The 15,615-nt window shown below is 40.5% G+C and overlaps 1 protein-coding gene across 9 annotated transcripts in view; it reads left to right on the plus strand.

Moving 5' to 3' along the window:
• Positions 1 to 15,615, plus strand: part of SMC1B (structural maintenance of chromosomes 1B) — a 67,643-nt gene that overhangs the window by 44,258 nt on the left and 7,770 nt on the right. For all 9 annotated transcript variants that reach the window (XR_012375293.1, XM_025881961.2, XM_073882626.1 and 6 more), the window contains exons 16-20: positions 8,001 to 8,142; positions 8,944 to 9,089; positions 10,460 to 10,613; positions 12,958 to 13,056; positions 15,288 to 15,444. Coding sequence is in view for 8 of the 9 variants with exons in the window: in XM_025881961.2 (XP_025737746.2) it covers positions 8,001 to 8,142; positions 8,944 to 9,089; positions 10,460 to 10,613; positions 12,958 to 13,056; positions 15,288 to 15,444 (698 nt within the window). In the remaining variant the exon portion in view is untranslated. The remainder of the gene's footprint in view (positions 1 to 8,000; positions 8,143 to 8,943; positions 9,090 to 10,459; positions 10,614 to 12,957; positions 13,057 to 15,287; positions 15,445 to 15,615) is intronic.

Consider the following 15,615-nt stretch of genomic DNA (forward strand, 5'->3'; position numbering starts at 1 on the left):
GTGGAAAAAAAATATACTCTTCAGTAAATCATGTTGGGAATACATGTGTTTGCAACCTGGAAAAAAACCTACTTGGATCCCTGTCTCATTCCTTAGATTAATGCCAGCTGAATCAAAGATTTCAATAAATAAAATGAAGGCATAAGAATACTAGAATAAGTCATAAGAGAATTTTTAAAAATAATCTCAGATCAGAGAAGGTCTTTCAGTATGACATAAATGCTGGAAGCCACAAAAGAAAAAATGCAAATGTATGAAATAACATGTTTTGCATGGCAACGGCACCATGAAGAAAATCAAGACAAATGACATTCTGGGGAAGAATATATGTACATGTATGTGTTTAGAGATCATTAAGAGTGGTTGCCTCTGAGGAGACTGAGAGGAAGGGATAGAGATATTTTACTTTTTGTGTATTCTTACATCTTTTTAACTTTGTACCATAGCCATGTATTATTTATTTGAATATAACTGCATTGGAATTATGACTATAAATTCTGAATTGAAGGGCACAATAGTGATGACAATGTTGTATTGTAGGTCAAAGGACAGTCCCTTTGCCCAAGGTATAGTCATTTTATATTTAAAAGGAGTCAAAGTCATGCAGAAATAAGAAAGCATTTATGACTGCAGATTATTTAAGATCTAGACTTTACTGTACTTATCTAGATGATTGGTTTATTTTGTATTAGGCACTTCTCTTTTTTTCAGTTTTATTGAGATATAATTGACATACATCACTGTGAAGGTGTACAGCATAATGATTTGAATTAGGTGTATTGTAAAATGATTACTGCATAAGTTTAGTTAACATCTTTCATTTAGATACAAAAGTCAAATATAATTTTTATTCTTACTTATGTTTTTACTTTTTATTTCCAATATAGTTAACATACAATGTTATATTAATTTCAGGTGTACAATATAGTGATTCAGTAGTTCCATATGTTACACAGTGCTCGTCGAGATAACTATGCTCTTAATCCCCTTTACCTATTTCACGCATCCCCTCACCCACCTCCCCTCTCAGAACTTTTGTTCTCTATCGTTAAGAGTCTGTTTTTTGGTTTGTCTCTCTTTTTTTTTCCTTTGTTCATTTGTTTTGTTTCTTAAGTTCCACAGAGGAGTGAAATCATATGGTATTTGTCTTTCTCTGACTTACTGCACTTAGCATAATACTCTCTAGCTCTATCCATGCAAATGGCAAGATTTCATTCTTTTTTGTTGCTGAATAATATTCCATTGTATATATATATACCACATCTTCTTTATCCATTCATCAGTTGATGGACATGTGGGCTGCTTCCATAATTTGGCTATTGTTGATAATGCTGCTGTAAACATAGGGGTGCATGTATCCCTTTGAATTAATGTTTTCATATTCTTTGTGTAAATACCCAGTAGTGTGATTACTGGATTGTAGGGTAGTTCTATTTTTAACTTTTTGAGGAACCTCCATACTGTTTTCCACAGTGGCTGCACCAGTTTGCATTCCCACCAAAAGTGCATGAGGGCTCCCCCTTCTCCATGTCCTCGCCAACACCTCTCGTTTCTTGTGTTTTGATTTTAGCCATTCTGACAGGTGTGAGGTAATATCTCACTGTGATTTGTATTTTCCTGATGATGAGTGATGCTGAGCATTTTTTCATGTGTCTGTTAGCCATTTGTATGTCTTCTTTGGAGAAATGTCTGTTCATTTCTTCTGCCCAATTTTTATTTTATTTTTTTAAGATTTTTTATATATTTATCTGAGAGAGAGAGCATGAGCGGGGGGAGGAGGGGCAGGGCAGAGGGAAAGGGAGAAGCAGGCTCCCTGCTGAGCACAGAGCCTGATGCAGGGCTCAATCCCACGACCCTGAGATCGTGACCTGAGCTGAAGGCAGATGCTTGACTGACTGAGCCACCCAGCTGCCCCTGCCCATTTTTAATTGGATTATTTTATTTTGGGGTGTTGAGTTGTGTAAGTTCTTTATATATTTTAGATCCTACTCTTTATTGGATATGTTATTTACAAATATCTTCTCCCATCTAGTAGGTTGTCTTTTAGTTTTGTTGACTTGTTTCCTTTGCTATGCAGAAGGTTTTTATCTTGATGCCGTCCTAATACTTTATTTTTGCTCTTGTTTCCCTTGCCTCAGGGGACCTATCTAGAAAAAAGTTGATATGACCAATGTCAGAGACATTACTGCCTGTGCTCTATTCTAGGATTTTTATGGTTTCAGGTCTCACATTTAGGTCCTTAATTCATTTTGAGTTTCTTCTTCGTATAGAGTATAAAAGAAGTGGTCCAGTTTTCCCAATACCGTTGCATACTCTTTGTTGAAGATTAATTGACCATATAATTGTGGGTTTATTTCTGGGCTTTCTGTCCCGTTCTTTTGATCTGTGTGTCTGTTTTGTGCCAGCACCATACTCTGCTTTAAGTACTACAGCTCTGTAGTATAACTTGAAACCTGGAATTGTGATACCTCCAGTTTTCTTTTGCTTTTTCAAGGTTGCTTTGCCTTTTAGGGGTCTTTTGTGGTTCCATACAAATTTTAGGATTATTTGTTCTAGTTCTGTGGAAGATGCTATTGGTATTTGGATAGGATTGCATTAAATCTGTAGATTGCTTTGGGTAGTATAGACATTTAGACGGTATTTGTTCTTCCAATCCATGAGCATGGAATGTCTTTCCATTTCTTTGTGTTGTCTTCAATTTCTTTCATCAGTGTTTTATAATTTCCAGAGTACAGGTCTTTCACCTTTTTGGTTAAGCTTATTCCTAGGTATTTTGTATTTTTGGTGTAATTATAAATGGGATTGTTTTCTTAATTTCTCTTTCTGCTGCTTCATTATTAGTGTATAGAAATGCAATGGATTTCTGTAGATTGATTTTGTATCCTGCGACATTTACTGAATTCATTTATCAGTTTTAGTAGTTTTTTGGTGGAGTCTTCAGGGTTTTTGACATATAGTATCATGTCATCTGCAAATAGTGAAAGTTTTACTTCTTCATTACCAATTTAGATGTATTTTATGTCTTTTTCTTTTTTTTTTTAATGTCTTTTTCTTGTCTGATTGCTGCAGCTAGGACTTCTAGTACCACGTTGAATAAAAGTGGTGAGAGTAGACATCCTTATTTATTCCTGACCTTAGAGGAAAAGCTCTCAGTTTTCCTCCATTGAATATAATCTTAGCTGTGGGTTTTTCTTTTTATTTATTTAGAGAAGGGGGTGGGCGGACAGGAGCAGAGGGAGAGGGAGACAGAGAATCTCAAGCAGGCTTCATGCCCAGCGTGGACCCTGATGTGGGCCTTGATTTCACGATCCTGAGATCACGACCTGAGCTAAAATCAAGAGTTGGATGCTTATCTGACTGAGCCACCTAGGAGCCCCAGCTGTGGGTTTATAATCAAGTATAATTTTTAAATACAAAATGTAGTATGTGCCTCTTGGAGAACATAGAGAAAACTTTTTTAAAAATTCAGTCACTATCCCATTGCCCAGAAATAAAAACTATCAATATTTTGGCCCATTTCCTTTAATTTTATTCTAATTCTCTCATGGTCCATTCATTCATTCAACACCTATTTACTGTAAGCCTCCTATGAGCCGGGCACTGAGACTACAACAGTGGACAAGGAAGGTCAAGCCCCTGTCTATTTTTTTTTTTTTAAGATTTTATTTATTTTACAGAGAGAAACACAGCGAGAGAGGGAACACAAGCAGGGGGAGTGGGAGAGGGAGAAGCAGGCTTCCCACGGAGTGGGGAATCCCAGGACCCTGGGATGGTGACCTGAGCCAAAGGCAGACACTTAACGACTGAGCCACCCAGGCGCCCCGCCCCTGCCTATTCTATGTCCTTTGGCATTTCCATGGACATTTTAGGATCAGCTCTTCAATTGCTTTTAAAAGTCTGCTGGGATTTTGATTGGGATTGTGAATATATAAATCAATTTGGGAAGAAATGACATTTTAACAATACTAATGCATGAACATGGTGTCTGTCTGTCTTATGTAGACCTTCCTTATGTAGATCTTCCTTAATTTCTCTTATTAGTATTTCTTAGTGTCCAGTGTACAGGTATTATATTTTGTTCAGTTTATTCTAAGTACCTTATATCTTTATGCTATTATACATAGAATTGTTTTTAATTATCAATTTCAAATAGATTGTTGGTAGTATATTGAAATAACATTGGTCTGGTTTTTTTAAAGATTGATTGATTGATTGATTTAGAGAGAATGGGGTGAGAGGCAGAGGGACAGAATCTCAAGCAGACTCCGTACTGAGTGTAGAGCATGACACAGGGCTCAATCTCACAACCCTGAGATTATGATCTGAACTGAAATCAAGTGTTGGATGCTCCACCAACTCAGCCACCCAGGAGCCCCTAAATAAGATTGGTTTTTATTTTTATTTTTTTTAAGATTTTATTTATTTATTTGGTAGAGAGAGAGAGAGAGCACAAGCAGGGGGAGCAGCAGGCAGAAGGAGAGGGAGAAGCAGGCTCCCGCTGAGCAGGGACCCTGATGCGGGGCTCGATCCCAGGACCCTGAGATCATGACCTGAGCGAAGGCAGATGCTTAACCAACTGAGCCACCAAGGCACCTAAGATTGGTTTTTATAAATTGACCTTGTATCCTGCAATTATGCTGCACTTATTAGTTCTAGGAGCTCTTTTTTTTAGATTACTTAGGATTTTTTACACAGGTGATTGTATTTCAGTGAAAAGTTTATTTCTTCTTTTCCAATTAGTGCACCTTTTATCTCTTGTCTTATTGCACAACTAGGACCTCCAGTAAAATGTTGAATAAATAAACGTGGTTAAGAGCAGACATCCTGCCTTATTCCCAGTCTTAGGGGCACAGCAGTCAAGTCTTTCACAGTTAAGTATGGTTTTAACTTTAGGGTGCTCTTTAGCAGGTTAAGATAGTTCCTTTTTATTTCTAGTTTGCTGAAATTTTTTATAAATGAATATTGAATTCTGTCAAATATTTTTTCTGCCTTTTTTTTGAGTGATTGCATGGTTGGGGTTTTTTGTTGTTTATTAATATGGTAAATTATATTGATTGATGTTAAACCAACTTTATATACCCAGGATAAACCCCACTCAGTCATATTGTATTATCCTTTTCAAATATTTTTGGATTTCGTTTGCTAAAATTTCATTAAGAATTTTTGCATCTATGTTCATGAGTGTACTAATATATAGTTTTCTTTTCTTGCAATACCTTTATCACATTTTCGTATCAGGGTAATGCCAGAACCACAAAATGATTCAAGAATTGTTGTCTCCTTTTATGTTTTCTGGAAAGGTTTTTGTAGAATTATATTACTTCTCTCAAAAAAGTTTGGTAAAATTTGCCAGTGAAGCCACTGGGGCCACCCACCTTTCTTTGTGAGAAGGTTTTTAGTTACAAATTCAGTTCTCTTAATAAATATAGGACTACCCAGGATATCTTTGTTCTTGAGTTAGTTTTGGTAGTTTGTGTCTTCCAAGGAATTTATGTATTTCATCCAAGTTGTCAGATTTATTAACAAAGTTATTAATAATATTTGCTTTTTATCCTTTTTAATGTCTGTAGGATCTATACTGATGTCCTTTCTTCCGTTTCTGATATTAGTGATTTATCTTCTTTCTTTTCTTATTGATGCCTACCTAGAGATGTATTCATTTTATTAATTTATTATTGATCCTTTCTAAGAGCAGCTCTTGGCTTCATTGATTTTCTCTCTGGTTTGTCTGTTTCTGTGTTATTGATCTCTGCTCTTACTTTTATTATTTTCTTCTTATTTTGGGTTATTTTCTAATATAGGCCTTTTAAACTATATATTTCCTTGTAATTACCACTTAAGCTGCATCCCACTACTTCTGGTATGTTGTATTTTCATTTTCATTCCATTCAAAATATTTTCAAATATTTTGTGATTTCTTTCAATGACCCATGGGGCGTTTAGAAGTGTGTTGTTTACTAGGTACCTGCTGTTGGATGGAGTGTTCTTTGGGTGTCAGTTAAATCCAGTTGGTTAGTATCACTCAAGTCCTCTCTATACTTACTGGTCCTTTGCCTAGTTGTTCAGCAGACACTGAGAGGAGTGTTGAAATTTCCAAGTATACTTTTGGATCTGTCAGTTTCTTCTTCCAGTTCTGTCAGTTTTTACTTCATTTATTTTACCGCCTTGTGATTAGGTCCATACATAATTTGGGAACATTATGTCTTTTTGGTGAATTTATCCCTTTATCACTGTGAAATGCTCCTTTTATCCTCCTGTCATATTCTTTTTTCTGAAGTCTACTTGAACTTTGATAGATTTTCTTTGTAAAGAATTATGCCTATTACTGTTTATTGAGTTTCTTATAAATATCCAACTGGAATTCTGATTGAGATTGCATCAGATTTATAGATTTATTTGGGGAGAACATCTTCAAAATATCGAGTCCTCTAACCTAAGAACATGGTATGTCTCTTCACTTATTCTAATCATCTATATCCTTTATTAGAATTTTAAAGTTTTTTTCCCATAGAGATCTTATGTGATCTTAAGTTATTTCCTAGATATCTTATAGGTTTTTTTCTCTTATGAGTAGTATTTATTTTTATATTTTTCTAATTGGCTTCTACTGGTGTAGAAAAACGCTATCAAATTTTAGATTGGTGTAACATAAGTTTGCTAAAACCTCTTACTGCTTCTAGTAGCTTATCCATTATGTGTCCTGGGATGCCTTTGACATCCAATTGGAGATGTGGAGTAGGCAGTTAAATGTGTAAGTTAGGAGTTCCTGGGAGAGGTCCTGGCTGGAGGTATAAATTCTGGGATTGTTTGTATGCAGATGGTACTTAAAGCCATGTGCCTGGGTAAGATCACCAGGAACCATCAAAGGAGCAGCCAGTGAGGGGACAGGAAAGCCAGAGTGGTATGGTGTTCCAGAGCCAAGTGAAGAAGTGTTTCCCTTGTACATAGTCTGCATGTCTGCCTCCTGCAGCAGGAATAAATCCTTCAAGGGTTTGTTCTTAACCCTTCCTGCAGGCACTTAACCAAAGTTGTTAAGAGCAGGGACTCTGTGTCACGCCCACTCCATCCCTTCCTCATGGGGTAGGCTTGGGCAAGAAACTTGACTCTGTGCTTTGTCTGCTCAGCTTCCTCATAAATAGGGATAGTGGTATTAGCCACTCAGAGAGTCCTACAACTGAAGTGAGTTAATTCTTGCATGTGTGACAGTCTGGCACACAGTGACATCTCACTGAATATCACTCTGTGTCTTTAATCATCACTGCTATGGTGGTCTTTGTATCAGCAGTATCTAGCACAGTTAGTCTCTGGTAACAGTTAGTGCTTGAAAATCTGTCTGGATTGAATGATCCTTTAGCAGGGTATGTGAGGGAGAGAGGATGGGAAGGAGGAGCTACAGTTGGTCTTGGAGTTCTTTATGAGGAGGCTGGCAAAGGAGGAAGGAGCTTCAGGAAAGATATGCTCTTCAATTCCCGAGTTGGGAGTTTGTGGATGACTAGCCATTTGGAAAGACAGACTAAATAAATGAGAATAAGTACATCACTTGTAACTTAAAGAGGAGGGGAGGGAGCCCACCGATAACAAAAGACTGAAGAAACATATATTCATATGCAATGTATGGATTCTGATTCAAACAAACCAGTTTTGTTTTGTTTTTAATGAGACTCAGGAAATCTGGCAATGAGAGCAATCTAATATTAAGGAATTGTCATCATTTGTATCTATAGTAGCTTGTGGTTTTGTGTTAACGGTCACTTCACTTGCAGAGACACAGACTTAAATATTTACAGATGAAATTATATGATGTCTGAAATGTGCTTCAGACACCCTGGTGGTGGAGCAGTCACGGGCACAGCTATAGATGAACAGGACTGACCGGGGACTGAACTTCTTATAGTATTCCTTCTACTTCATGTTTTCTTGACATTTTCCATAATAACAACTAAAAAGTAAAGAATTAAAAGACTCTTTACCACTTATAACGCTTGACTCTATTATACTAGATTAGAATTTGAGAAACAAAAAACTCGTCTTAATGCTCAACTCGAATATAGTCGCAATCAGCTGAAGAAGAGACTGAGTAAGATCAACACGTTGAAAGAAACCATCCAGAGAGGCAGAGAGGACATTGATGACCTAAAGCAGGTAAGAACAGGTGGCTGAGGTGCCCCATCACTGAGATGATGACTTCCTCCATTAAGTAAACACGGGTCGAGCTCCTGAAGTGTCCTCCTGGTGACCAAAAGGGTGGTGGGCAGATTTGGGAAATACCAGAAGTCAAATCAGCAGTTTCATGAATTACTAGATGTTGAAGTGGGTGTGGGAGGCTAGGGGGGATGCCACTGATGACTCCTGAGTTCTAGTTTGGGTGATTGGTGGATAAGAGGAGCAAGTTAAAGGGAGAACATTCTGGACCCATGGAGCTTGAATTGCCTGTGTGACACCTAGGCAGTGATTTCTGGCAGGTGAAGAGCACGTAGGTGGTGGGAGGAGCCCGGGCTGGTTTATGGGAGTGAATTGAAACCGTGTATGAGCGGTTGAGGCTCCCAGGCAGAGCAAAGGACCACGAAGAGCAGTGAGGCAAGGGTGGAATTCTGGAAGGAGTGGTCACATGGGTTACGAAGATAGAGCCAGAAACCCCGCCGCTCTGGGGGGGTCAGATTACCAATTAAGAGGTCATAGTAGCAAGAACATTTTCACTGGAGAATGGGAACAGAAGTCAGACGGCAGCAAGCTGAGGGACAAATCCAAAGTGAAGGACAAAGGCAGTAATTTCCAAGAAGTGTAGAACCAGAGTGGGTCACATGCTGGGATAGGGGTTCAAGCAGCACACAGAATAAGGGTTTATCCCAGAATCACTGGGTTGGTTTCTTGACAATAAGATGATCTGTTGACCTTATTAATGTAAAAGATGGTGAGTCTACAATGCAAATCATCTTCATTCAGGCTGAAGAAAATTGTCTGCAAATTGTGGATGAACTCATGGCAAAGTGGCAGCAACTTAAGGACGTATTTGTCACTCAGAATGCCAACGCTGAGAAGGTCCAAGCTCAGCTGGAAGAAGAACGGAAGAAATTTTTGGCTATTGATAGGTAATTCGGTATATCAGTTTGAAGGACCATAACCAGAATTTTAAAGACGTTTATTATGAATTTGAAATTTATTGTAGGAAGTTTTGTTATTTGAATATGTACCCTTGGTGCTTTTAGTCCCACATCACACCTTTCAAGTGTTCTTTGGGGGGAAAACCAAAAGAGACGATTAGTTCTTTAGAGTGAATAGTTCTCTTTGGCAGAAGAAAACATGGACGTGTATGAAGAGTCCCTTACCCTAAATCCCTCGGACACTGTTGTACCGGGCCCCTCTCTAGTCCGCTTGTGGGACAAAGCCGGGCGGGGCGGGGTGGGCGTGAGATCTGGAGGCCAGTCTGTGTGGTTGCATACCCCAGTTCTGCTACTTACATACTATGCTGTCATTTCCTCATCTAGGAAATAGTAACATGGGGTTACTCCTAGCGCCTTCCTCCCAGGAGAGGTGTAAGGATTAAATGAGGGACTGTTCATATGACACTTAGAATGGTACCTGGCACATAATAAGCATGTGTGTCTGTCATGATGGGGACAAAGACACTTGGAATCAGGCAGCCCTGCTGTACCACAGTGACCTCTGCTTTCCTGTATGATTGGACGTGACCGTAAGCGATCAGATGAAATGTGCTCTGGTTTGGTCAACGCTTGGCATTTCATGGTTTTCCTCACTGGTTAAAGACTTTCAGCATTTCAAGATAGAGCCAGAAAGTTCTTTGTCTAAGATTTTTGAGTGGAATTAAAGTTCATTTATTCCTGAGTTTTTTTTCACTCTTGTATTTAGTATAAACAGAACTACATTTCTGTTCATCATTGTATTTTTGAAAACCATATACTTCTTAATTTATTTTTGGTCCTATTTCTAGGTCCTCTTTAAAATCCCATATTGTTTTAACTGGTAAAACCCCCAAGCCCTCGTTCATTTAAGATAGAGGGCATTATATTAATAGTGGTTGTAGTAAAAAGAAATGTTCAGACCATTAGATATGTAATTAATTGGTAAGACATTTCTCTTATTAAAAGGTTGTTTCTCTTGTTTTGAGGTTCTAAAGCGTAGAGTTTACATTGAGGGAGAAATGCCGCTTGAAAAATTACATAGATTTTAAAACAAAGTAGGAAACAAAACCAGCCTGATTAAAGTAATTGTTTATTATTTAAAAAATCCTCCCTAGGATTAACTAATTGCATTCATGGCCTTTCCCAAGAGTGTTAAAGTTTATATTATAAGCATCAGTGAGGTAACTCTAGAACTTATAGCACGCATAGGAAAAAATCTTTTTTCCATGTGAGTTTATTTATAACACATTCATTTTTCTTCTTTGGTGCAACTTTACGTAAGGAGTAATAGCTCACTTTTCATATCTGTGTATTTACAGGGAAGTGGGAAAATGGCAAAAAGAAATTGTAATCATTCAAACTTCTTTGGAACAGAAACAGCTAGAGAAGCATAATCTGCTGCTTGATTGCAAAGTTCAAGACATTGAAATAGCCCTTTTGTTGGGATCACTGGATGACATCATTGAAGTGGAGGTATTCTACCTCAGGATTTCAAAATAAGTGTGGTCGTGGGGAACTTTATGTGATACCCTTTGGCTGCTTAGTGAAGTCCCAGGTCTGCAGACGCTTCCCCTGGGCCTAAAGCTCCACTAGGAGTGGAGAAGGCATCTCCTCCTACCACGATCATCATTGCAGAGGACTGGGCATTTCGTGCAGTTCTGTCTCTTGCTGATCCATGCCTTTTAGCCCCACAGGATGGGCCGTAGTTTCTTTCCTACACATTAGATCCCAAGAGGAATCAGAGAATTTGAGCTGTTGGCATCAGTAACCTTTGGGGCTGGTGTTAGGGAAGCAGCTGCTGTGCACTTTGGAAAGAGCATCTTCCCATTAGCCCATCCACAGCCAGTGACAGAAGGGTTTGTCCTGCCTCTCAGGTCATCTCTGAGCTCTTCCCCGGGGTCTCCCTTCCACATCCCCCCTCCCCTCTCTGCTCTGCCCCAGCAGACAGACAGCTACTCCGTTCCATCCATCCCCCACCCCAGAAGTGCCCTGAGTCCTTTGGATTCTTCAGAGTGAGGCATCTATAAAACACTTCTTCTCTTGCCAACGTTGACCAGATCTCATAACCTTACACTCAAAAAGTCTTTGTCTTTTTTCTCAATTGTAGCAGAGGTCACATTGCAGACAGAGGTAAGGAAGGGAGAAAACCCTTTCCTGGCCACAAGAGACATAAACCCAACTCAGATGGCTTTAAAGGGGGTAAAGGGATAGGGTTGGGTAGGGGGGTGGGATCGGGAGAGGGGGCGGTCTCATGCTTGACTCAGTCTAGGAATTTGAACACCGTCAAGAACTCTTTCTGGCTCAATATATATTGGCTTTATTCTCCCAAATCGGCTTTCCCACAGGCCGCAGCTGTAACCACTAGCTTTGACCAGAGAAGAAAGAGAACTCTCCCCTGCGCTCTCTGTTAGGAAAATCTGGGGAAGAACTCTGGGTCAGAGAGAGAAGGGAGGGGTCTGTGAACAGCAGAAATAGATGGGAGCAGAAAAACAATAGTTTTATACTATAGAAATAGAACGTCTGTTTATAAAAGGCAATGTAATTTTAGAAGAGGTTACAGAGAGGAGGAAACAATTTTAATGGCTGACATTGAAGTGAGTGTTACTCGTCAAGTATTCATGCCGCTGCTTTCTTCCTATTGCTTCCTAATGAACCTTCAGAATTGTTCTCCAGCAAGCCCATATGAATGTGAAATGACTTCATTGGCTTGAAAGAATTTCATACTCATGGTGTGGTATTTCAGAGCAGGTATTAAAGGCTTTAAGCTGGACTGATACTGAATCATTATCTAAAAAGAAAAAATGATAGTTCTCCTCTACTTTGTGCTGGTCAGGCCAAATGGAATATTACGTTCACTTTTTAAAGCCTGATGCTTCCTAAGAGTAAAGCATTCAACTGAGCAAAAAGGCCCAGACCATGTGCTGGGAAGAGAAGACTTGGGGAATACAATCATTCTCCTCCATTAGAAGAGAGTCTATCACAGAAGGAGGATCACATTTGTTCTTTCTCGTCTCAAGGGGGATACAGGGTTAGGGAGTAGAGGCCACAGAGACAGATTTCTGCTCCTAGGGAACACTTTCTACCAGAAAGATGGAGGGCCTTTAGTGGTGAGTTCCCTGATTGGAATTTTGTAAGCACATCTAGAAGTGGCTATGTAAAGGGGATGCTATACAAGATGTTCTCCATAAAGCCTGAAACAGAAAAGGCATGAGGTCTAAATTGTCTCTCTCCAGAGGGCTGAACAAGGATCACTGGGTAGAAATAATTACAATAATCATTATAGGAGTACTTGTCTTACCATAATTGGTAGGTGGGACCTGAGATTTTCCTTCCACTGGAGGGAAAGTGTGCGCTCTCTCAAAATCTTTTATTTTTTTTTAAGATTTTATTTATTCATTTGAGAGAGAGAGCACAAGCAGGGGGAGAGGGAGAAGCAGACTCCCCGGCAAGCCAGGAGCCCGACATGGGGCTCGATCTCAGGACCTAGAGATCATGACCTGAGCCGAAGGCAGATGCTTAACCATCTGAGCCACCCAGGTGCCCCTCAAATAAATAAAATCTTAAAAAAAAAAAAAGTATGTTACCTAGACCTGCCAGGGTTCTTATAGAAGATTCTTCTGTTGTGGGAGAGACTTTACTAGATTACTAGTTCTGAACTCATACCGTGCACATGGAAGTACCTGGGGATCTTGTTGCCAGATCATCATGGCCTTGGAGGCTCCAGTAAGGAGTGAGGTGGGAATCAACTGGAGGGCTTGGGCAGATGGATAAGATCACCATTTCATATAACAAAGAAAGGGCTTCGTCTGTGTTTCAGTTGGGAACTGAAGCAGAAAGTACCCAGGCGACAGTTGACATCTATGAGAAAGAAGCAGCCATCAAGGTAGACTACAGCTCTCTAAGAGATGATTTGAAGGTAATCGAAAGATTTCTGTTAGGACTAACTCACTGTGATGGTGAATATTTAAATATACTACACAATACTTTTTAGACCATAGAGCCTACATTTAGGGAAAAATGTAGATTTCCTAATGGTTTTTGAAGAAATGGTTTAAGTAGGTGGCTTTTTAAAAATGTTTAGATCAGCATTTCTCACTGTGTGTTCAGCAGAACATGAGTATCGTGAAATTTCTTCCCAAAGAAGAAAAGCTTCTATGGTCAGCCAGTTTTTTTTTTTAAAGATTTTATTTATTTGAGAGAGAGAGAGAGAATGAGAGCACGAGAGGGAAGAGGGTCAGAGGGAGAAGCAGACTCCCTGCTGAGCAGGGAGCCCGATGTGGGACTCGATCCCAGGACTCCAGGATCATGACCTGAGCCGAAGGCAGTCGCTTAACCAAATGAGCCACCCAGGCGCCCTTTGTTTTCTTTTTTTTTAAAGATTTATTTATTTGAGAGAGAGAGAATGAGAGATAGCACGAGAGGGAAGAGGGTCAGAGGGAGAAGCAGACTCCCTGCTGAGCAGGGAGCCCGATGTGGGACTCGATCCTGGGACTCCAGGATCATGACCTGAGCCGAAGGCAGTCGCTCAACCAACTGAGCCACCCAGGCACCCTGTGGTCAGCCAGTTTTTTGAAGGGTTGTCTCCTTGAAGATTCACAATGATCATTAGTCTCTGAGAAATCCTGCAAGTGACAGAAGTAGCCACCATACTCCAGCGTCCTAGCTATTGCCCGTCACAGGGTTCCGCTGTGGCCCCTGCATTCGGGGACACAGCCTGCAGGGCACACACCTGGGATGCGGTTTCAAGGGCTCTTTAATTGAGCAGCTCTAGCTCTGTGTCATAGGCACCCCTGTAAGCCATACTACAATGCTACGTTTGTTTCTGTTTTGACTCCATCCTGACTAGCCCTCCATCAAGCAGGGACCCCCACCCCACCCCACCCCCAGCTACAGGGGACGCTTGAGGGAGAAATGGTTAAACACGGGCTCTGTGAGAAAGGAGGGAGTAGAGGGGCGCCTGGGTGGCTCAGTCGTTAAGCGTCTGCCTTTGGCTCAGGTCATGATCCCAGGGTCCTGGGATCGAGCCCCACATCGGGCTCCCTGCTCGGCGGGAAGCCTGCTTCTCCCTCTCCCTCTGCCACTCCCCTTGCTTGTGTTCCCTCTCTTGCTGTCTGTCAAATAAATAAATAAAATCTTTAAAAAAAAAAAAAAAAGGGAGTAGAAGAGCGGATGCCAAGTAGCAATACCCACATCTTTTAATTTCACATGTCCTTAATATATGTTGTGAGATTCACTGGGCTCTTGGATTGTATTTATGCTCTTTTGAGGCAATCAGAAAATAGCGTTTGTCTTTTTTATAGTCTATTTAATGCTTTCATTTTAGAAAATCCTTCCCCACCTTATTACTGAGTATAAATATTCTTCCTGTTCATGGTTTTGCTTTCATTACCTATTTAATTCATCTGAAATTCATTTTGGCATATGGTATAAGGGAAGAATCGGTTTTTAAAAAGTGACCTAAGTTAGCCCATTTATGCAACATGTTTCAAGTAATTCTCTTCCCAGGGACTTAAAACGTCACCTTTATCATATATAAATTAAAGATCCTGGGAGGGCAAGAATGCTTTCCTGCAAGGTTAGGCCTACACACTTTTTCCCTCCCCTCCTCATTCAAGCTGTACCCACTGTTCTGGTTTCAGCTTCAGTGCCACCCCCGCCTCCCAAGTTGGGTCCCTTCTCTCTGCCTCGCAGCACCTTTGCTCGCCGGTCACAGCGTATTCGCGCTGTTGTCAATGCCAGTGTGACTTCCCTGTGAGCTCTTCACGGGCAAGGCCAGAACAGTTTTCATCACCGAATGCCTAATACATAGTAAACAATCAGTATTTTGTAATGAATAAGTGAAAGTAATATGTGAATTGTTGCTTTTTAGCCAGATGAGGACGTACGGAAGGGAAGCAGGTTCCAGGAGAGCAGGGTCTTTAACACTAGAGCCGTGGACGAGCACAGCCGGCTCCGGAAGCGAGGGATAGCGCAGCCTGCTGGCACTTCAGACTCAGAGGGCTTTGAGGGAGGGAAGGCATGGATGTGGAGGGAGGGAGGGAGGCAGGGGCCCAATCCTGAAGGGCCCGATCCTGAAGGGCCCTGTGCCTAATTACTCAACAGTTTGGAAAGGCAAGCTAATCATTGCTGTTCTTTACCCAATAATAGGCTCTACAAACTGATAAGGAAGTGGAGGCCCACCTGAGGCTCCTGCTGCAACAGGTGGCATCCCAGGAAGACAACCTCTTGAAGACTGCGGCCCCAAACCTGAGAGCCCTGGAGAAACTAAAGACGGTCAGAGACAAGTTTCAGGAGTCCACAGATGGTGAGCCTGAGCTATAGTTGTCAGCAAGGCCATATTCTTGGGTGTGGCGGGTTTGGATTTCTGTAACACTTATCAGCAATCCCCCCTGGATTGTAGCTTTATTTTTATTTAGCTTTTTATTTGTATCATATATTTTCTCTGTTGTTTTATAATAATGTGCATTTTTAATAG

Source organism: Callorhinus ursinus, unplaced genomic scaffold (genome assembly GCF_003265705.2).
Source record: "Callorhinus ursinus isolate GAN/ISIS: 27379988/994484 unplaced genomic scaffold, GSC_fseal_2.0 scaffold48, whole genome shotgun sequence".
NCBI classification, from domain to species: domain Eukaryota; kingdom Metazoa; phylum Chordata; class Mammalia; order Carnivora; family Otariidae; genus Callorhinus; species Callorhinus ursinus.